The sequence below is a fragment of the Nerophis lumbriciformis genome, linkage group LG14 (genome assembly GCF_033978685.3).
Source record: "Nerophis lumbriciformis linkage group LG14, RoL_Nlum_v2.1, whole genome shotgun sequence".
Taxonomy (NCBI): domain Eukaryota; kingdom Metazoa; phylum Chordata; class Actinopteri; order Syngnathiformes; family Syngnathidae; genus Nerophis; species Nerophis lumbriciformis.
The window spans coordinates 44,347,567-44,371,857 of NC_084561.2; the positions used below are offsets into that span (position 1 = coordinate 44,347,567).

General features: G+C 37.6%; 1 protein-coding gene across 1 annotated transcript in view; it reads right to left on the minus strand.

Annotated features, from left to right (window-relative positions):
- lsg1 (large 60S subunit nuclear export GTPase 1) overlaps positions 1-24,291 on the minus strand; it is a 44,106-nt gene that overhangs the window by 11,278 nt on the left and 8,537 nt on the right. The window contains exons 3-12 of the mRNA XM_061976321.2: positions 17,500-17,620; positions 14,173-14,259; positions 14,023-14,109; positions 13,896-13,956; positions 13,658-13,834; positions 9,049-9,324; positions 8,887-8,988; positions 2,508-2,651; positions 2,311-2,434; positions 21-100 (exon numbers count right to left, since the gene is read on the minus strand). Coding sequence (XP_061832305.1) covers positions 21-100; positions 2,311-2,434; positions 2,508-2,651; positions 8,887-8,988; positions 9,049-9,324; positions 13,658-13,834; positions 13,896-13,956; positions 14,023-14,109; positions 14,173-14,259; positions 17,500-17,620 — 1,259 coding nt within the window. The remainder of the gene's footprint in view (positions 1-20; positions 101-2,310; positions 2,435-2,507; positions 2,652-8,886; positions 8,989-9,048; positions 9,325-13,657; positions 13,835-13,895; positions 13,957-14,022; positions 14,110-14,172; positions 14,260-17,499; positions 17,621-24,291) is intronic.

Here is a 24,291-nt window from a genome sequence, read left to right on the forward strand (position 1 = left end):
GAGTTAAAAGGTGGACTAACGTTGACATAGTCCTTGAGGATGTAGCGAGCAGATCTGGGCTGGTCAGGCTGGCCGTGTGACGTCATGAAGCCTCGCATGTCTGACAGGAAGACAACAATAAAGTTGTTAAAATAGAAAAGCTGCAAAGTACACAAAAGTACACAAAAGGAGCCACTTTGACATTTTTGGATCTTTAAAAGGCTAAAAATTGTATTCAAAGACAAATTGTGTCACTAGTACCAACATTTAATCCTGAACATTTACTGTCTTTACTACTACTACTTGAACTTTACTGAACATTTACTGTGTTTATTATTACTACTTGGACTTTACTGAACATTTACTGTGTTTATTATTACTACTTGGACTTTACTGAACATTTACTGTGTTTATTATTACTACTTGGACTTTACTGAACATTTACTGTGTTTACTATTACTACTTGGACTTTACTGAACATTTACTGTGTTTATTATTACTACTTGGACTTTACTGAACATTTACTGTGTTTATTATTACTACTTGGACTTTACTGAACATTTACTGTGTTTATTATTACTACTTGGACTTTACTGAGCATTTACTGTGTTTATTATTACTACTTGGACTTTACTGAGCATTTACTGTGTTTATTATTACTACTTTGACTTTACTGAACATTTACTGTGTTTATTATTACTACTTGGACTTTACTGAGCATTTACTGTGTTTATTATTACTACTTGGACTTTACTGAACATTTACTGTGTTTATTATTACTACTTGGACTTTACTGAACATTTACTGATTTTATTATTACTACTTGGACTTTACTGAACATTTACTGTGTTTATTATTACTACTTGGACTTAACTGAACATTTGCTGTGTTTATTATTACCGTATTTTCCGCACTATTAGCCGCACCTAAAAACCACAAATTTACTCAAAAGCTGACAGTGCGCCTTATAACCCGTTGCGCTTTATATATGGATTAATATTAAGATTCATTTTCATAAAGTTTCGGTCTCGCAACTACGGTAAACAGCCGCCATCTTTTTTCCCCGTAGAAGAGGAAGTGCTTCTTCTTCTACGCAAGCAACCGCCAAGGTAAGCACCCGCCCCCATAGAAGAGGAAGCGCTTCTTCTTCTACTGTAAGCAACCACCCGCCCGCGTAGAAGAAGAAGAAGCGCGCGGATATTACGTTTCATTTCCTTTGTGTGTTTACATCTGTAAAGACCACAAAATGGCTCCTACTAAGCGACAGGTTTCCGGTTCATGAAAAGACGCAATCTCTCCATCCGCACACGGACTACTATTTCACAGCAACTGCCTAAAGACTTTCAAGAAAAGCTGGCTACTTTCCGTGCATATTGTAAAAACAAGATAGCTGAAAAAAAGATCCGGCCAGAGAACATTATCAACATGGACGAGGTTCCACTGACTTTTGATATTCCTGTGAACCGCACTGTGGATACAACGGGAGCACGTACGGTGAATATTCGCACCACAGGGAATGAGAAGTCATCCTTCACTGTGGTTCTAGCTTGCCATGCTAATGGCCAGAAACTTCCACCCATGGTGATATTCAAAAGGAAGACCTTGCCAAAAGAGACCTTTCCAGCCGGCGTCATCATAAAAGCTAACTCGAAGGGATGGATGACGAAAAGATGAGCGAGTGGTTAAGGTAAGTTTACTCGAAGAGGCCGGGTGGCTTTTTTCACGCAGCTCCGTCCATGTTGATATACGACTCCATGCACGCCCACATCACGCTGGTTTTTGATATATTATTAAAGTTTGACTGACCTATCTGACTGTTTTTTTGACATTCCTTTAGCGCTGTTAGATGCGGCTTATAACACGGGGCGGCTTATAGGTGGACAAAGTTTTGAAATATGCCGTTCATTGAAGGCGCGGCTTATAACCCAGGGCGCCTTATGGTGCGGAAAATACGGTACTACTTGGACTTCACTGAACATTTACTGTGTTTACTATTACTACTTGGACTTTACTGAGCATTTACTGTGTTTATTATTACTACTTGGACTTTACTGAATATTTACTGTGTTTATTATTACTACTTGGACTTTACTGAACATTTACTGTGTTTATTATTACTACTTGGACTTTCTCGAGCATTTACTATGTTTATTATTACTACTTGGACTTTACTGAACATTTACTGTGTTTATTATTACTACTTGGACTTTACTGAACATTTACTGTGTTTATTATTACTACTTGGACTTTACTGAACATTTACTGTGTTTATTATTACTACTTGGACTTTACTGAGCATTGGTGTGCATCATTCCTTCCATGAGGTCTTACATCCATAAGCCATCAGAAGCTCCTCTGAGGTGGGAGGTCTGTCAGGGTCTTCATCCTCTCGTGGACGGATGATGTTGATGCCGTACGTGCCCTCCAGAACATGTCGAGGGATGGTTTGGCAGACTTGAGGGGATGTTAAGGACTAAGCTGGCTCCAAAGTGATCCGCTGGCAGAGCAGAAGGATTGTGAAAGGATATGATGGAGGTGGCTGGCACGTGGTCCCTCATCTGGTCGATGGGCAGAATGCCACAGCAGATCATCTCGGCCCTGGTGGACACAAACGAGGGCATGACGAGACCCGGGCAGTCGCACAAGCACAGTCCTGGTTCCACGAACAAAGTCTGTGTGGAATGAGACCAGAAGAAGAGAGTGAAGATGGGAAGGAAACACATGACCACGCTCTTTAAGTAGCTCACTCAAGTGCGGTCTTCTTATCTAGTCCAAAGTTCTTTGTAACCGGTCACATTCCCATAATCAGAATCACTTTATTACGGTAATCCCAGAGGGGAAATTGAGATTTTTCAGCACAATCCCATTCAAGATCAGACAAACATTACAGGGAGACATAACAGGATCGCTGTGTGTAAATGATATCACCACATGGGCTCAGGAACACTTCAGAAAACCACTGTCAGTAACTACAGTTGGTCGCTACATCTGTAAGTGCAAGTTAAAACTCTACTATGCAAAGCCAAAGCCATTTATCAACAACACCCAGAAATGCTTCGCTGGGCCCGAGCTCATCTAAGATGGACTGATGCAAAGTGTAAAAGTGTTCTGTGGTCTGACGAGTCCACATTTCAAATTGTTTTTGGAAACTGTGAGGAAAGAGGAAAAGAACCATCCAGACTGTTCTAGGATCAAAGTGTAAAAGGCAGCATGTGTGATGGTATGGGGGTGTATTAGTGCCCAAGACATGGGTAACTTACACATCTGTGAAGGCGCCATTAATGCTCAAAGGTACATACAGCCTTTGGAGCAACATATGTTGCTATCATGGACGCCCCTGCTTATTTCAGCAAGACAATGCCAAGCCAGGTGTTACAACAGTGTGGCTTCATAGTAAAAGAGTGTGGGTACTAGACTGGCCTGCCTGTAGTCCAGACATATAGAATGATGATGCATAGATGGACTAATAGATGACATATGGAATGATGATGTATAGATGGACTAATAGATGACATATGGAATGATGATGTATAGATGGACTAATAGAATGATGATGTATAGATGGACTAATAGAATGATGATGTATAGATGGACTAATAGATCACATATGGAATGATGATGTATAGATGGACTAATAGAATGATGATGTATAGATGGACTAATAGATGACATAGAATGATGATGTATAGATGGACTAATAGATGGCATATACAATGATGATGTATAGATGGACTAATAGATGACATATAGAATGATGATGTATAGATGGAGTAATAGAATGATGATGTATAGATGGACTAATAGAATGATGATGTATAGATGGACTAATATAATGATGATGTATAGATGGACTAATAGAATGATGATGTATAGATGAACTAATAGATGACATATAGAATGATGATGTATAGATGGACTAAGATGACATATAGAATGATGATGTATAGATGGACTAATAGATGACATATACAATGATGATGTATAGATGGAGTAATAGAATGATGATGTATAGATGGACTAATAGATGACATATAGAATGATGATGTATAGATGGACTAATAGATGACATATAGAATGATGATGTATAGATGGACTAATAGATGACATATAGAATGATGATGTATAGATGGAGTAATAGAATGATGATGTATAGATGGACTAATAGATCACATATGGAATGATGATGTATAGATGGACTAATAGAATGATGATGTATAGATGGACTAATAGATGACATAGAATGATGATGTATAGATGGACTAATAGATGGCATATACAATGATGATGTATAGATGAACTAATAGATGACATATAGAATGATGATGTATGGATGGACTAATAGATGACATATACAATGATGATGTATAGATGGACTAATAGATGACATATAGAATGATGATGTATAGATGGAGTAATAGAATGATGATGTATAGATGGACTAATAGAATGATGATGTATAGATGGACTAATATAATGATGATGTATAGATGGACTAATAGAATGATGATGTATAGATGAACTAATAGATGACATATAGAATGATGATGTATAGATGGACTAAGATGACATATAGAATGATGATGTATAGATGGACTAATAGATGACATATACAATGATGATGTATAGATGGAGTAATAGAATGATGATGTATAGATGGACTAATAGATGACATATAGAATGATGATGTATAGATGGACTAATAGATGACATATAGAATGATGATGTATAGATGGACTAATAGATGACATATAGAATGATGATGTATAGATGGACTAATAGATGACATATAGAATGATGATGTATAGATGGAGTAATAGAATGATGATGTATAGATGGACTAATAGATGTAAGGCTACAGCTAACGATTATTTTTCTATCGATTAATCTATAGATTATTTTTTTCGATTAATCGGTTAATCTATAGATTATTTTTTCGATTAATCTATGGATTATTTTTCCTTTTACCGATTATTTTTTTATTTAAAATGAAGATGAAAAAATAAATGTAGGCCAGTTTTTTCAAAAGGCATGACTTTTATTTACAAAAAAAAAAGTATGGCCACTCAGTCAACATTGACAACAACATGACAAAATATTCTGTAACAATGTAAACATTTAAAACTTTTAACATTTAACAAAATTAAAAGTAGCTTATTTGCTTTTTAATGTGCAAATATAAAAGTAAACATCCAGTGCAAATCTTAATATTCTGCAATAATATAAGCATTTCTAAAGTAAAAGTATTGCTTATTTTGCTTTAAAATGTGCAAAAATAAAGATAAACATCCAATACAAAAAAGTGCAAAATGAAATATTCTGTAACAAGTGTAAACATTTCAACAAAAGTAAAAGTATTGCTTATTTTGCTTAATAACACAACAATGATAGTATGATTAAAGTGAAAGTTAATTGTTGGTTTGTACATAGTATATGTAACTGTTAATGTTGTAAAAGGTATTTGCACAACTAATTAACGTTAGCGTCTTTGTAAACACTGAACAGGCACGCCAAACGCTCCTCTCAGAGCGAAACAGTGTTTTAGTTTATGAATTTACAACGCAGATACAAATGACACATTCATGTTTTTGTGTAATGATGACAACGTATACTCACGCGGACCATTGACTAGTTGATGGTGATGGCAAGAACGCTGTCGGGTGTTTTCTTTTCAAATGTTCCTTCATAGCCGTTGTGCTGCTATGATAGGCCATTTCCGCTCGACACAGTGTGCATACAACAACTGTCAAGTGTTTTGCTTTTTTCGCTGTGCTTATCCCACACTTGAAGGGATGTACCAATGCTGAATGTGGCTTCTGGATTTCACTCAAAAGACCAGACCGTAGTTACTTTTTCCTTTTATTTTCCTTTAGTTTGCAACAGTTTTTCCAACGAAGAAACAGCTTCTTTTTTCTTCTTTAGTCTTTTTAGCAGTCTTTAGCAGTGTTAGTAGACTTTAGTTTTTTTAGCTGTCATTAGCTGTCTTTAGTAGCATTTAGTAGCCTTTAGCTTCTTTAGTAGTTGAAAAACCTTTAAGGACAAAACACCACAAGATTAACATGCTGTAAAAAATCAATCAATTATCAATCCCATAATTTACAATTATTAATTAGGATATCAAACTCTTAACCATTAAACAAGTGCAAGAAAATGGACACATATTTTCCCTTTAAGTTAAAACAGATTTTAAATAAATTGTCTCAACATAAATGCACCAAGATACATATAAAATACATTTCAACCCAGAAACACAATAGATAAATGCAACAGAAAACCCAATATGCAAATACATAAATACCTAACCAATTAACCACCTATTTAGATACATATTTAAAATCCATATTCAATATAAATATATTATTAATTTAGCAGTGAAACACTCAATCTTAAACGCTGTCTACTGGTAGAAAAATGCCCCTTTTTCTATGCCCTCACCAGCAGCCAATGATCCAACACACTTAAATCCAACACTTTAAATTGAGCGACTTCACCTTCCTGATGAAGCAAACTGCTCCAACATTTATCAAACTAAGCAAAGAATATCAACACTAAACAGTTACATAACACACTGTGTGTATTTAGCCTCCAGACTAAGCACGCTACATGCACACAACCCCCCCCCCCCCGCCAATCTCACCAGCGCAACAGGTGCGCCACACCCACGAAGAGAAATATTAAATCTTACATACTTTTGTCACAACTCTGGGTTATCTGTAACGAACTAAACCTTTTTCCACTCTGCGCTGGCGTCTTTTGTACTCCTTGATTTGACACAGCGGTCTAATTACCGGGCTCGCGCACCAGCAGATGAGACGGGAGCGCGCCGCGTTATACCTGCGCGTGAACGTAAACTGATCGGCTCTGATTTTATAAGCCGACTGGCCGAAATAATGCCGAATTATATACATTTCCTGGGGTTGCCTAGGTGAATAGGGATGCGGATGTGCTCTAAGATAAAATATAATTTTATTCAGTGGGGTTTGGCTGGTTGCTAAACAGCCACGGTTGCGAGCTCGCACGTCAGCTGACGAGACAGCTGTTCGCCGCTACAACATTATTAGGCCGTTTATTGAAACACTCCCACACTTTTGACGACTTTTGGCGTGCTTTTTTCCCCTCGCTCGCACCGCTCGCATCATCTGCTTTGCGCTCCGCCATGACGGTAGTGTGACGTAAATATGCGACACGTCGACGCATAAAAACGGTGTCGACGTATTTAAATAGATGACATATAGAATGATGATGTATAGATGGACTAATAGATGACATATAGAATGATGATGTATAGATGGACTAATAGATGACATATAGAATGATGATGTATAGATGGACTAATAGATGACATATAGAATGATGATGTATAGATGGACTAATAGAATGATGATGTATAGATGGACTAATAGATGACATATAGAATGATGATGTATAGATGGACTAATAGATGACATATAGAATGATGATGTATAGATGACATATAGATGACATATAGAATGATGATGTATAGATGGACTAATAGATGACATATAGAATGATGATGTATAGATGACATATAGATGACATATAGAATGATGATGTATAGATGGACTAATAGATGACATATAGAATGATGATGTATAGATGACATATAGATGACATATAGAATGATGATGTATAGATGGACTAATAGATGACATATACAATGATGATGTATAGATGGACTAATAGATGACATATAGAATGATGATGTATAGATGGACTAATAGATGACATATACAATGATGATGTATAGATGGACTAATAGATGACATATAGAATGATGATGTATAGATGGACTAATAGATGACATATAAAATGATGATGTATAGATGGACTAATAGAATGATGATGTATAGATGGACTAATAGAATGATGATGTATAGATGGACTAATAGATGACATATAGAATGATGATGTATAGATGGAGTAATAGAATGATGATGTATAGATGGACTAATAGAATGATGATGTATAGATGGACTAATAGATGACATATAGAATGATGATGTATAGATGGACTAATAGAATGATGATGTATAGATGGACTAATAGATGACATATAGAATGATGATGTATAGATGGACTAATAGAATGATGATGTATAGATGGACTAATAGATGACATATAGAATGATGATGTATAGATGGACTAATAGAATGATGATGTATAGATGGACTAATAGAATGATGATGTATAGATGGACTAATAGAATGATGATGTATAGATGGACTAATAGATGACATATAGAATGATGATGTATAGATGGACTAATAGAATGATGATGTATAGATGGAGTAATAGAATGATGATGTATAGATGGACTAATAGAATGATGATGTATAGATGGACTAATAGATGACATATAGAATGATGATGTATAGATGGAGTAATAGAATGATGATGTATAGATGGACTAATAGAATGATGATGTATAGATGGACTAATAGAATGATGATGTATAGATGGACTAATAGATGACATATAGAATGATGATGTATAGATGGACTAATAGAATGATGATGTATAGATGGACTAATAGAATGATGATGTATAGATGGACTAATAGATGACATATAGAATGATGATGTATAGATGGACTAATAGAATGATGATGTATAGATGGAGTAATAGAATGATGATGTATAGATGGACTAATAGAATGATGATGTATAGATGGACTAATAGATGACATATAGAATGATGATGTATAGATGGAGTAATAGAATGATGATGTATAGATGGACTAATAGAATGATGATGTATAGATGGAGTAATAGAATGATGATGTATAGATGGACTAATAGAATGATGATGTATAGATGGAGTAATAGAATGATGATGTATAGATGGAGTAGTAGATGACATGAATGGTGCTGACAAGACAAGTGTTGGTACCTGGAAGTGCTTGGTGTGTCCAGGAGTTGCTGACACGGACACTTTCTTGTCTCTGAGAATGGTGTTGATGGTTGAACTCTTGCCCACGTTGGGATAGCCCACCTTTGAAGAGAATGCATAAATACTCGGCACAAAGACGGAACAAAGCTTGTGACGACCCACCAGTCCCACTGTCAGTTGACCCTCTTTGCATGGAGGCCCACTGTGGACCTTCTTCAAGGTCTCCAACAACTGGTCCTTGTGCAGCAGCCGACTGGAGTTACGAAAGGTGGACTGAGATGTCGCACCTTCACCTTCACCTTCAGAGCAGGTTAGCCACTCCTCCTCCTCCTCCTCCTCCTCCTCGCTTATCTTCTCCTTGGGCTCGTCCTCTCCCTCATGGTTGTCTCCATCTTCTTGCTCGCTCTCCTCACTTTGTGGAGGCTCCGCCCCCACGCCCTGGGAGACACATCATGGTCAGCCAGATTCATGTCCTACATACTTTTATTCTCACTTCCATCCACTGCTGACATTATGGTTGGATGCTTTTTAGTTGCATTGGCACTGAGATGATCGTATTCCTCAACCAACAACAAAACACGAGGGTTTCACTACTTTGGACTCAGTGTTGTTCAGGACTAGACTTGCATCAAGAGTCAGTTGAAAGGAGACTCTTTGGTCGTCACGTTGTTGTGTCTGCTTCACCGTCTAATGATTCTGTACCTAAAGTTTGGACCATTACTACTTTTTCACTCACTCTTCATTAGGAGTGTGAATCTTTAACTAGCTTAAGCAAAGCCAAAGCTGTCACGTTCAAACACAGGACATCTATTAAACAAGACAAAAAGGCAAGGAATCAAACAGAGACAGAATTCAATTTGGACTCAATTGAGGAGAGACGGCTTCAACCTGTAACCTCTTACAGTCTTAGCACGCTCTGACGAAGAAGGTCTTCGTCTCCTCTTTTAATTCAGATGTTCCATGTTCACGCACCAACATATGTCACAGCAGGAATTGGGAGTATGTAAAACAGTCATTGTTTTCGGTCGCCTTGAAGTCCAAGAAGAGGACTTCTCGGGCTTGGGCTCTTCCTGGATCCAGCTGGGGCAGGTGTTGGAGGACAATGGACAACCCCTCCCGTCTACTGTCCACAGCAACTTCAAGAGGGCAGCGGGTCGTAAATAGCGTTGACCAAATAGTTGGAAGAGAGTTTGGGAACCACTTCAAAGAGAGTTCGTTTAACACTTCAAAGAGAGTTCCTCCGGGAGTTGAGCACATCCTGCCATCTGTCCGTGCTGAAATCACAGTGGCGCCTCACGAGCCTTCCTCCTCTTGCCAGGCCTCCAAAGACAGCATTCATAATACCACGTTTCTTTTGTGATAACTTACAAACAATTATTCCAACAAAAGCCATTTATCAACAACACCCAGAAACGCTTCGCTGGGCCCGAGCTCATCTAAGATGGACTGATACAAAGTGGAAAAGTGTTCTGTGGTCTGACGAGTCCACATTTCAAATTGTTTTGGAAACTGTGGACGTCGTGTCCTCCGGACCAAAAGAGGAAATGAACCATGCGGACTATTCTAGGCACAAAGTGTAAAAGGCAGCATGTGTGATGGTATGGGGGTGTATTAGTGGCCAAGACATGAGCATCTATGAGCAGGCAGTTAGGAAAAAAGCTAAGAAAATTATTTCCAACTCACAACACCCACTCTTTCCTGAATATGGAACCCTGCCATCAGGGAGAAGACTCCGGGTCCCACTATGCAAATCTAACCGCCTTAAATTATCATTTGTTCCAGCCTCCATTAAGCTGACCAACAATGTGCAATAGAATTGTTATACATAGGTTAGCACTTTTTTAGCACATAGCACTTTAGCACATAGCACTTTAGAACTAAGCACTTTAGCACACAGCACTTTATCCATGAGCTCTAGTGCAATGCACATTGGTACTTTATCTTTATCTCCATACTGTAGATTTTATGCCTACATCAAAGTGCCACCTATGTCTATCAAGCTCCATGTTCTGATGTTTAAATGTTAGTTGTATGGTTGTGGTTGTGTCTGTGCTTGTGTTTTTGTTCTGTTGTTTTTGGGTATGTTAAGAAAGCAATGATGCACTGTGCCCAAGACAAATTTCCCTGCGGGGACAATAAAGTTGAACCTTGACCTTGACCTTGGGTAAGTTACACATCTGTGAAGGCGCCATTAATGCTCAAAGGTACATACAGCTTTTGGAGCAACATATGTTGCCATCCAAGCAACGTTATCATGGACGCCCCTGCTTATTTCAGCAAGACAATGCCAAGCCACGTGTTACATCAACGTGGCTTCATAGTAAAAGAGTGCGGGTACTAGACTGGCCTGCCTGTAGTCCAGACCTGTCACCCATTGAAAATGTGTGGCACAATATGAAGCCTGAAATAGCACAACGGACTGTTGAACAACTTAAGATGTACATCAAGCAAGAATGGGAAAGAATTCCACTTCAAAAATGTGTCCCGTGAAAAACCGTCCGACCGGAACTCTTAATAACTAAAGTTCCTTGGGTGAATAATGTAAACTTACTACACCGGTATGTTTTAGTGCTTTCATGGCGAGTTTACTGACAGATATATAAGTAATAACTTTACACTACTTTATATTAGAAATACATTTTGATAGATTTTTGAGCGCCGTGTGTAATGTTTTATATTTTCAATGGAACATTTACTTGAGACTTATCTCTTATGTTTGACTGCCATCTACTGGTCACACTTATTACACCATGTACCAAATAAAATAGTGTAGAGTCCCGGAAGAGTTGGTACTGCAGGGAATTCTGGGTATTTGTTCTGTTGTGTTGCGGTGCAAATATTGTCCTGTCATTGTCATTGTTGTTTAGTGTGGTGTCACAATATGGCACATGTTTATGACAGTGTTGGCGTTGTTTATATGGCCACCCTTACTGTGACATGCATGGCTGTTGACTAAGAATGCCCTTCATTCGCTTGTACATGAGATGTTCATAATCAACATTATCATTCAATTTGGCTAAGATCCTACAGAGTGGCAGTTTTACTTGTCATCCTCAATTGAAGACCATCTTCACTTAAGCGGGTAATTGAGCACTAATATCTAGTCTGGAAACTATTACGGTCTAATTAAATACGGTAATTGAGCACTATTACTATCTAGTCCGGAAAATACGGTAATTAAGCACTATCGAGTTTTACAGTAATCAAGCACTATTGAGTTTTACGGTAATTAAGCACTATCGAGTTTAAAACTCCGGAAAATACGGTAATTAAGCACTATTTAGGCACTATCAGGTTTTAAGCAAGCACTATCGAGTTTTCCGCACCATAAGCCGCCCTGGGTTATAAGCCGCGCCTTCAATGAACGGCATATTTCAAAACTTTGTCCACCTATAAGCCGCCCCGTGTTATAAGCCGCATCTAACTGCGCTAAAGGAATGTCAAAAAAACAGTCAGATAGGTCAGTCAAACTTTAATAATATATTAAAAACCAGCGTGATGTGGGCGCGCATGGAGTCGTATATCAACATGGACGGAGCTGCGTGAAAAAAGCCACCCGGCCTCTTCGCGTAAACTTACCTTAACCACTCGCTCATCTTTTCTTCATCCATCCATCCCTTCGAGTTAGCTTTTATGATGACGCCGGCTGGAAAGGTCTCTTTTGGCAAAGGTCTTCCTTTTGAATATCACCATGGGTGGAAGTTTCTGGCCATTAGCATGGCAAGCTAGAACCACAGTGAAGGATGACTTCTCATTCCCTGTGGTGCGAATATTCACCGTACGTGCTCCCGTTGTATCCACAGTGCGGTTCACAGGAATATCAAAAGTCAGTGGAACCTCGTCCATGTTGATAATGTTCTCTGGCCGGATCTTTTTTTCAGCTATCTTGTTTTTACAATATGCACGGAAAGTAGCCAGCTTTTCTTGAAAGTCTTTAGGCAGTTGCTGTGAAATAGCAGTCCGTGTGCGGATGGAGAGATTGCGTCTTTTCATGAACCGGAAACCTGTCGCTTAGTAGGAGCCATTTTGTGGTCTTTACAGATGTAAACACACAAAGGAAATGAAACGTAATATCCGCGCGCTTCTTCTTCTTCTATGGGGGCGGGTGGTTGCTTACAGTAGAAGAAGAAGCGCTTCCTGTTCTATGGGGGCGGGTGCTTACCTTGGCGGTTGCTTGCGTAGAAGAAGAAGCACTTCCTCTTCTACGGGGAAAAAAGATGGCGGCTGTTTACCGTAGTTGCGAGACCGAAACTTTATGAAAATGAATCTTAATATTAATCCATATATAAAGCGCACCGGGTTATAAGCCGCACTGTCAGCTTTTGAGAAAATTTGTGGTTTTTAGGTGCGTCTTATAGTGCGGAAAATACGGTACATTTTTTAATTCAATTATTCACTTTTGCATTTTGACTAACCGCAGTTAATTACTTGCGTGAAGAAGATTGCACACGTCAGACTTGTTACAAGATGCCTTTTGAAAAACACGAACGAGAAAGGTATGATTATTATGACAAGGTGGTGCAACACTGATTCCTCCTGCTCTGCCTTCTTATGCTCTGGCAGAGCAGGTGTGTAAACAAGAAGTGTCAGATCTATGAGTGTAATTAAAGACAAAGGAGTGGAGAATGTGTCGCAATGAAGGACAAAAACAAAGAATAAAGAGTTATGGTTCGAACCCCCTGGTTGAAGTCAGCTGGGATAGGCTCCAGCTGAATAATGACCAAAGCAGGAGCAGAAGAAGAATGTTAGTGACGCAGGAACTGGTCCTCACCTTCTCCTCCGCGTCCAGCCTGTCGCTTTCAGCCAGAGCGGACCAGAACACGGTCCTCAGACCTTCTCGGTCAAAGTGCGCGGCCCAGGCTCTCCTCTGCTCCCTGGTCAGCAGGTCGGCCTTGTTGACCAGCAGCATGTTCACCTTGTGCCGCGACACCTCTCTGACGTAGGCCTCCTAGGGGGCGCACGGAGCTTTAGTGCGCACACGGCGCCAACACAAACACCATTCTTCCTACCAGGTCGGGACATCTGAACAAGGAAGGGTTCCTGGCGTCCACGATCTGAACCACCACGTCGCTGCAGGAAATCACACAATTAGAGCGTGAAGGCATTCCCACGTCAGGCCAGTTATGAAAGGTCTACCTCCGCTCGATGACGCGCCACAGCTGCCTCCAGAACTCCAGATTCCTCTCAAACGGAGTGAGGATCAGCTTCTGTTCCTCTTCCAGCCTTCGGGGGAGAGATGCCACAATTGAGTAAGGACTTGGAGAAGACGCCAGAGACAAAAGTTACCGTGCCAGCTCTCTCCTCCACTCCAGGAAGCTGTCCCGCTCGGCCTGCTGGAGAGCCTCTGAGCTGGTGCTTTGGTCCCACTGCGGGCTGAAACAAGAGCATGTGTTTGCCGGGGCTGGAGCCTATCCCAACACGGACGACAACAAGCAAGCCGGCTAGATGCTAAGCTAACTAGTTTAGTCAGAGCAGCGTTTAAACAAGAAGACCAGCGAGCACCTGCAGCTGACTTCAACACATTTTCTTCACATTCTAGAATCCTGGGCGACAAGAATATATTACACTATATATATTATACACTATATATATTAAATATATTACACTATATATTACACTATATACATTAAATATATTACACTATATATATTACACTATATACATTAAATATATTACACTATATACATTAAATATATTACACTATATACATTAAATATATTACACTGTATACATTAAATATATTACACTATATACAATAAATAGATTACACTATATACATTAAATATATTACACTATATGCATTATATATATTAGACTATGTATATATTACACTATATGCATTAAATATATTACAATGCATTACACTATATACATTACATATATTACACTATATACATAAAATATATTGCACTATGTATATTAAATATATTACACTATATACATTAAATACATTACACTATATAAATTAAATATATTACACTATATAAATTAAATATATTACACAATATATTACACTATATTTATATTAAATATATTATATAAATTAAATATATTACACTATATACATTAAATATATTACACTATGTATATTAAATATATTACACTATATAAATTAAATATATTACACAATATATTACACTATATTTGTATTAAATATATTACACTATACAAATTAAATATATTACACTATATACATTAAATATATTACACTTTATACATTAAATATATTACACTATGTGTATTAAATATATTACACTACATAAATTAAACTATATACATTAAATACATTACACTATATACATTAAATAATTACACTATGTATATTAGATATATTACACTATATACATTAAATATATTACACTATATACATTAAATATACTACACTATATATATTACACTATATACATTAAATATATTACACTACATATATTACACTATATACATTAAATATATTACACTACATATATTACACTATATACATTAAATATATTACACTATATACATTAAATATATTACACTATATACAATAAATAGATTACACTATATACATTAGATTACACTATATACATTAAATATATTACACTATAGACATTAAATATATTACACTATATACATTATATATATTACACAATGTATATATTACACTATATACATGAAATATATTACACAATGCATTACACTATGTACATTAAATATATTACACCATATACATAAAATATATTGCACTATTATAAATATATTACACTATATACATTACACTATATAAATTAAATATATTACACTATATAAATTAAATATATTACACAATATATTACACTATTTATATTAAATATATTATATAAATTAAATATATTACACTATATACATTAAATATATTACACTATGTATATTAAATATATTACACTATATAAATTAAATATATTACACAATATATTACACTATATTTGTAATAAATATATTACACTATACAAATTAAATATATTATACTATATACATTAAATATATTACACTTTATACATTAAATATATTACACTATGTGTATTAAATATATTACACTACATAAATTAAACTATATACATTAAATACATTACACTATATACATTAAATAATTACACTATGTATATTAGATATATTACACTATATACATTAAACATATTACACTATGTATATTAAATATATTACATTATGTACATTAAATATATTACAAAACAAACATTAAATATATTACACTATATATATTACACTATATACATTAAATATATTACACTATATACATTAAATATATTACACTATATATATTACACTATATACATTAAATATATTACACTACATATATTACACTATATACATTAAATATATTACACTATATACAATAGATTACACTATATACATTAAATATATTACACTATAGACATTAAATATATTACACTATATACATTATATATATTACACAATATACATTATATATATTACACAATGTATATATTACACTATATACATGAAATATATTACACAATGCATTACACTATGTACATTAAATATATTACACCATATACATAAAATATATTGCACTATGTATTATAAATATATTACACTATATACATTACACTATATAAATTAAATATATTACACTATATAAATTAAATATATTACACTATATTTATATTAAATATATCATATAAATTAAATATATTACACTATATACATTAAATATATTACACTATGTATATTAAATATATTACACTATGTAAATTAAATATATTACACAATATATTACACTATATTTGTATTAAATATATTACACTATACAAATTAAATTAAATATATTACACTTTATACATTAAATATATTACACTATGTGTATTAAATATATTACACTACATAAATTAAACTATATACATTAAATACATTACACTATATACATTAAATAATTACACTATGTATATTAGATATATTACACTATATACATTAAACATATTACACTATGTATATTAAATATATTACATTATGTACATTAAATATATTTCACAACAAACATTAAATATATTACACTATATACATTAAATATATTACACGATATATATTAAGTATATTACAAGATATATATTAAATATATTACACTATCTACATGAAATATATTACATTATCTACATTAAATATATTGCACTATATACATTAAATATATTACACTATATATATTAAATGTATTATACTAGATACTGTACATTCATTCATACGTTATATTACGTTATTTACTTTCACATAAAAAAAACCTCATTTTAAGGCTTGGCGACCATATCTATGGAGGTGACTTATTTTATTTTGTAGAAGTAGCGACTTCCTCCCGGTCAACTTCCTTTGTTTTCACTTTAGCGAACTGCGCGAGCAAGTGGGGGCCACATTGGGGCCACATTGGGGTGTGTTTACACTGGAGTCTGATCAAAATCAAATTTTCCTTGCAGTGTAGTCAGTTGGAAAAATCAGATTTCAAAATAATCAGATTTGGACCACTTTGGCTTGCAGTGTAAAGGTAAAGTAAAGTTCTGACTTGCACTAAAGGTCCATGGTCGCCGTAGTAACACGAGGGCCTCCTGTGAAACTTCTTCAACTTACCGCCGAGGAATTCGGAGGAAATGTTTGTTGTCTTCGTGCAGGTTCTTGAGTCTCTTGGTCTCCTCAGCTGACAGCAAACCTGCTCTGGCGTCCGCTGGCACGAACTTGATGTTGTGTTTCTCTGAGTACAAAGAAGAGGGTGAAGATGAAGCAGCATTAGAAGCTCACTTTGAGATCATCAGTATTGCAAACCTCCGTCCGTAAACTCGTTAAAAGGAGCGCCACGAGTTTCATGATCCGTCATTCAATCTCATAACGTGACAGAGATGGATGGATATGAAGACCACACTAGAGATGCGCGGATAGGCAATTTATTTCATCCGCAACCGCGTCAGAAAGTCGTCAACCATCCGCCATCCACCCGATGTAACGTTTGATCAGAACTGCACCCGCCCGCCATCCGCCCGCACCCGCCCGTTGTTATATATCTAATATAGACGATGCAAGGCATTAGTGAGGCATACCTGCCAACTACTCCGGTTTTCCCGTAATTCGTACGGTTTTCATCAACCTATTCCGGGTTACGGTTGCAGTGATAAAAAATACGGTTTTACATTAATTTAAAAAAAAAAAAAGGGTGAAAACTACGCGAATTGCACCTTGTGCAGACAAGATTTTTCGATCGGACACGGAGGAATTAGCGATGTAAAAGACCACGTTGGGACAAAAAAACACAAGTCTAATGCCGTTGCTAGCGATACAAGTGGAAAACTTTCAACGTTTTTCGTCGCCCAAACAGATTCTTTGGATGTGATAAATGCCGAAGTTTTATTTACGGAGGCAATAATTGAGCATGGACTTCCAATCGCACTGGCTGATCACATGGGACAGTTAAATGTTTGTAATGCAACCTTTAAAAATCATTACGCGGTGATCGCGGTCCCAAAAATAAACTTTTATTGCATGATAATGTCCAGAAAAACTTGCTTTATATTACTATAGAGTCCTTTTAACGAATGAGTTTGATGGTTTATCACAAACCTTAAATGAAAGAAGTCCTTTGTTCTCCTGCACCGCATGCGCTTTGGCCTCGCTTCGTGTTTGGTGCGCAATCTTGTCGGCTGTATTTCACAGCACGTCTTTGACAACTTGAAGTGGCATAAAACATTTAAAACAAGTCCAAGTTGAAGAAATCTTGTTAAATGTTGACAGCATAACTACCAAAATACAGAAGTATGTCCTTAATATTTTTGCAGTGCTATTTCTGTTGAAAAGTTAAAATGATTACATTAGAGATGTGATGTGCCACTTTTCAAGTGTCTGATGGCTTAAATTAATTTTCATTAATTTTTCATATTTTGAATTCTTTTGAAAGGCTTACAAAAAAACTACATTTGAATTGTAATTCCATGCTATTGACGGGACTATTAATTTTAATGAAGTTAGCTTACCATGTTTACAGTATGATAATTGTGATAGAAATGTGAATTTTAGGCACAGAATATTTTTTACAATTGAACAAGGCAGTAGATTATACAAGCTTGGACAGAAAGTTAATAATGACACCAATTTTTTTTTTTAATGGAATTGTTTAGTACTGTTTTACCATTTGTTTACTGTAAAAAGTGTTTATACTTTCAATGAACAAATTGAAGTCTTGTGAAAGGTTGACAGGATAACTGGCATTAACTGTCAAAATAATTTCAAACTATTGAAGTTAGCTTACAGAATAAACATGTCAATCAACCCATATGATTTTTGCTGTAATATTTTTGTTTTGAAAAGTCACTGTGACTGATAGAAAAGTGATGGTTTTAACAACATTTTAACCTGTCTGAATGCTAATAATCATTTTGCGTCGGGGGGCGAAGCCCTGAACCCTCCACCAGGACTTTGTCCTGGACCTACCGGGGCCTGCGGCCCTTGGACCCTGGCTACTAGGTTTTTCTGATTTCAAAAGTTGGCAGGTATGGTGAGGTTATAAAGCTTTTGCCTGTTAAAGAAAGGAGACTGATCCAATGCAGCACAGACTTTCGCGTGCCACGCTGTCACGACCCAGACGCACACCAGTGCGCAATAATATGGGAGCCGCGCTGAGCGCACCTCCAAGCGCGTCTCGCTGCCGGCGACGGCCGGGTATATGGGCCCGACGCTCCAGCGCCATCCATTTTCAGGGCTAGTTGATTCGGCAGGTGGGTTGTTACACACTCCTTAGCGGGTTCCGAATTCCATGGCCACCGTCCTGCTCTCTATATCAACCAGGGTGAGCCCCACCCCTTTCGTGAGCGCACTGCGCGCGGAGTGACCCCTGTTACGCGCCCCCGGCAACAGGGGTGGCAGGCAGGTAAGCTGCGCAGGCGGAGCGCGCGGAGTGACCCCTGTTACGAGCCCCCGGCCACGGGGGTGGCGGGCAGGTAAGCTGCTTACCTGCTGCGCGTGACGCCGGCCGCAGCGAAGGCGGACGAGGCGGGGTGTCGGTGCGGTGGGCGCGGTGGTGACCCTGGACGTGCGTCGGGCCCTTCTCGCGGATCGCCTCAGCTACGGCTCCCGGTGGGGCCCTCTCGGGGGAAGGGGCCTCGGTCCCGGACCCCGGCGAGGCGTCAGGGGCCTTCTCCGCTCCGTAAAAGTGTCCATCTCTTTTTCTTTTTCTTCTTCTGTTGTGGCATATGCGGCAGGTGCCTGCTCGTTTTTAACAACATTTAACTATGTATATATATTTACCAATTGGTTTAACTGCCACCCGCCTGAATCTATTTAAAATCTAATTTTTTAAAATTTCATCCGCCCGATCCGCGGATAATCCGCGGACTCCGCGGTTGTGCCCGCAAACCGCGCATCTCTAGACCACAGAAAATATATCTCTATGACTAAAATGCAAACTTTGTGCAAACATGTTGACAAATATGAGATGATTATATAAATCAAGAAGGTGAGGCAGCAGCTCACGCGTTCTCATACTTTCTGTAACATCCAGGAAGAAATTATAATACTATAATCTACGTGTTTTTATTTTCATTGCCGCCACACCATGAAAATATGTTGTTTTTTTTTACTTGACAACAAATTAAAGTAATATTATATGTTGTAGCCCCCTGGAAAAGTCACACAAAGTTTCACGCTGTTTTTAACTTTTATTGCCAATCCTATGCTAACAAACAGCCCAATACCAACAGTTTTTACCTCCCGTACAAACATTTTTGTCTCCGTGCTTCCCCGGACACACAGCAACACTTCCTCATTCTTCACCAATCACCTTTCAAGCACGGACGGTGTGTTTGTAAACATGGGAAAAACTGACATCAAATCCAAACCACCAGTATAAATTGATTTATATACACTATAAAAAGTATTTGGGCACCTGCCTTGACTCACAAATGAACTTGAAGTGCCATCTCATGGAATTGTCCAAAATGTTTTGGTATCCTGGAGCATTCAAAAGTTCCTTTCACTGGAACTAAAGGGCCAAGCCTAACTCCTGAAAAACAACCCCATATCATAATTCCTCCTCCACCAAAATTTCACACTCTGCACAATGCAGTCCAGAAATGTAGCGTTCTCCTGGCAACCTCCAAACCCAGACTGGTCCATCAGATTGCCACTGCATCCCACGCTTTGCATTGGACTTGGTGATGTATGGCTTAGATGCAGCTGCCCGGCCATGCAAACCCATTCCATTAAGCTCTCTGCGTACTGTACGTGGGCTAATTGGAAGGTCACATGAAGTTTGGAGCAGAAAGTCTTTGCACTAGGGCTGCAGCTAACGATTATTTTTCTATCGATTAATCTATAGATTATTTTTTTCGATTAATCGGTTAATCTATAGATTATTTTTTCGATTAATCTATAGATTATTTTTCCTTTTACCGATTATTTATTTTATTTAAAATGAAGAGGAAAAAATAAATGTAGGCCAGTTTTTTCAAAAGGCATGGCTTTTATTTACAAAAGTATGGCCACTCAGTCAACATTGACAACAACATGACAAAATATTCTGTAACAATGTAAACATTTAAAACTTTTAACATTTAACAAAATTAAAAGTAGCTTATTTGCTTTTTAATGTGCAAATATAAAAGTAAACATCCAGTGCAAATCTTAATATTCTGGAATAGTATAAGCATTTAAAAAGTAAAAGTATTGCTTATTTTGCTTTAAAATGTGCAAAAATAAAGATAAACATCCAATACAAAAAAGTGCAAAACGGAAATATTCTGTAACAAGTGTAAACATTTCAACAAAAGTAAAAGTATTGCTTATTTGCTAAAATGTGCAAAAATAAAGCTAAACATCCAATACAAAAAAGTGTACAGTGTAAACATTTCAACAAAAGTAAAAGTATTGCTTATTTTGCTTAATAACACAACAATGATAGTATGATTAAAGTGAAAGTTAATTGTTGGTTTGTACATAGTATATGTAACTGTTAATGTTGTAAAAGGTATTTGCACAACTAATTAACGTTAGCGTTTGTGACACGTCTTGTGCCGTGGGGTTCTTTCAGGACCGACAGACTGAACGCCAGACGGCTTTGCCAGGTTTACAATCTTTTAATTTTACACAAAGTCTTTTCTCTTCCAACTCTTTTCTCTTTCTTTCCTCGCTTTTCAGCTCCTCTTCCTCGCTCGCTCGTCGTCCCGTCTCTTGCGGCGTCGCTCCCGGCGCGCCCCGCCTCGCCGCCGCCGCCTCTCCACAGGGTTAAAGAGGAGCGCGTCTTTGTAAACACTGAACAGGCACGCCAAACGCGCCTCTCAGAGCAAACGGTGCTTTAGTTTATGAATTTACAACGCAGATACAAATGACACATTCATGTTTTTGTGTAATAATGACAACGTATACGCACGCGGACGATTGACTTGTTGATGGTGATGGCAAGAACGCTGTCGGGGGTTTTCTTTTCAAATGTTCGTTCATAGCCGTTGTGCTGCTATGATAGGCCATTTCCGCTCGACACAGTGTGCATACAACAACATTATTAGGCCGTTTATTGAAATACTCCCACACTTTTGACGACTTTTGGCGTGCTTTTTTCCCCTCGCTCGCATCGTCTGCTTTGCGCTCCGCCATGACAGTAGTGTGACGTAAATATGCGACGCGCCGACGCACAAAAACGGCGTCGACGTATTTACGTAACCGATGACGTCGACTACGTTGACGCGTCGTTTCAGCCTTACTTTGCACTATGCGCTTCAGCATCCACTGACCCCCTCTCTGTCAGTTTACGTGGCCTACCACTTGGTGGCTGAGTTGCTGTTGTTCCCAAACTTCTCACTTTTCCTATAATAAAGTTGACTTTGGAATATTTAGGAGCGAGGAAATTTCACGACTGGATTTGTTGCACAGGTGGCATCCTATGACAGTTCCACGCTGGAAATCACTAGGAGCGGCCCATTCTTTCACAAATGGTTGTAGAAACAGTCTCCATGCCTAAGTGCTTGGTTTTATACACCGGGCCAAGTGATTAGGACACCTGATTCTCATCATTTGGATGGGTGGCCAAAAACTTTTGGCAATATAGTGTATATATAGCCTATTATTTGTGCACTATTGACAAAAGACTTTGATCACCGAAACCTGATGTAAACAAAACACACGCCATTGTCTGGAGCATTGTCAGCATGTCTGTGATCTGGACGTGATTGTTATATATAACAAAGTTTTGTTGTACTTGTGCAATGACAATAAAGACCTATATATATATATACCTATATATGTATGTGTGGGAAAAAAATCACAAGACTACTTCATCTCTACAGGCCTGTTTCATGAGGGGTTCCCTCAATCATCAGGAGATTTTAATGGAAGCATTCACATACCATGGTTTATATAGGGCACAGAGTGGGTGGGTACAGGCTGGCGTAGGGGCGTGGTGATTGGCTCATGTGTTACCTAGGAGGTGTTTCCGTCTGTGGCGGCATGCTGATACAATTTCGCTGCGCTTGTTGAGGGATGACAGGTCTGGACGGTAAATAATAAACAGTTTCTCTTTCAAGCATAGGTTGCATCTTTTATTACCACTATTGTAAGGTGTGCTGGATGCAAGAATTTGCCATGTTATTGAATATTCAACATTATTGTCTTTGAGGTCCCAAATGTGTTTGCTGAGTTCTGTGGTATTCCGCAGGTTTTGGTTCCTGAAAGAAGCCTTGTGATTGTTCCATCTGGTTTTGAACTCTCCCTCAGTTAATCCTACATATGTGTTGGATGTGTTAATGTCCTTGCGTATTACCTTAGATTGGTAAACAACTGATGTTTGTAAGCACCCCCCGTTGAGAGGGCAATCAGGTTTCTTGCGGCAGTTGCAGCCTTTGTTGGTTTTGGGGTCGCTCTGTCCGGGGGCCGACGGCTCATTTGCAATTGTTTTGTTGTGGTTTGAGATAATTTGTCGTATATTGTTCATTCAGCTGTAGCTCAATTTAATGTTGTTCTTGTTGAATACTTTTCTTAGGGTGTTGCCTTTGGGGAAGTGTTTGTCAATCAGAGTGAGGAATTTGTGGCCAATGTTAGTTGAGACGTTTTTGCTGTATGGGGGGTTGTACCAGATGATGTTGTTTCGTTTTCTGTTCTTTTTTGGTTGGTTTCCTGGCGTGGGTTCATAGGTGAGGGTGAAATTGTATCCGCTTTCATCAAGGGCTTTTTGGTACGGGGGGGTTGCTTGGTCAAATTCAGCTTTGCTAGATGACAGCATCGATAGCCTTTTATTAATTCCGGTAGGTATTCTTTTCGTGGTGGTGGGTGGGTGGTTGCTGTCATGGTGCACGTATCGGAGTGTTGTGTTGGATTTCGTGAATGGTTGGTAGCTGTTATTTCTCAGGTTGAAAGTGACGTCGAGGAAGTTGACGGTTTGCTTGTTGG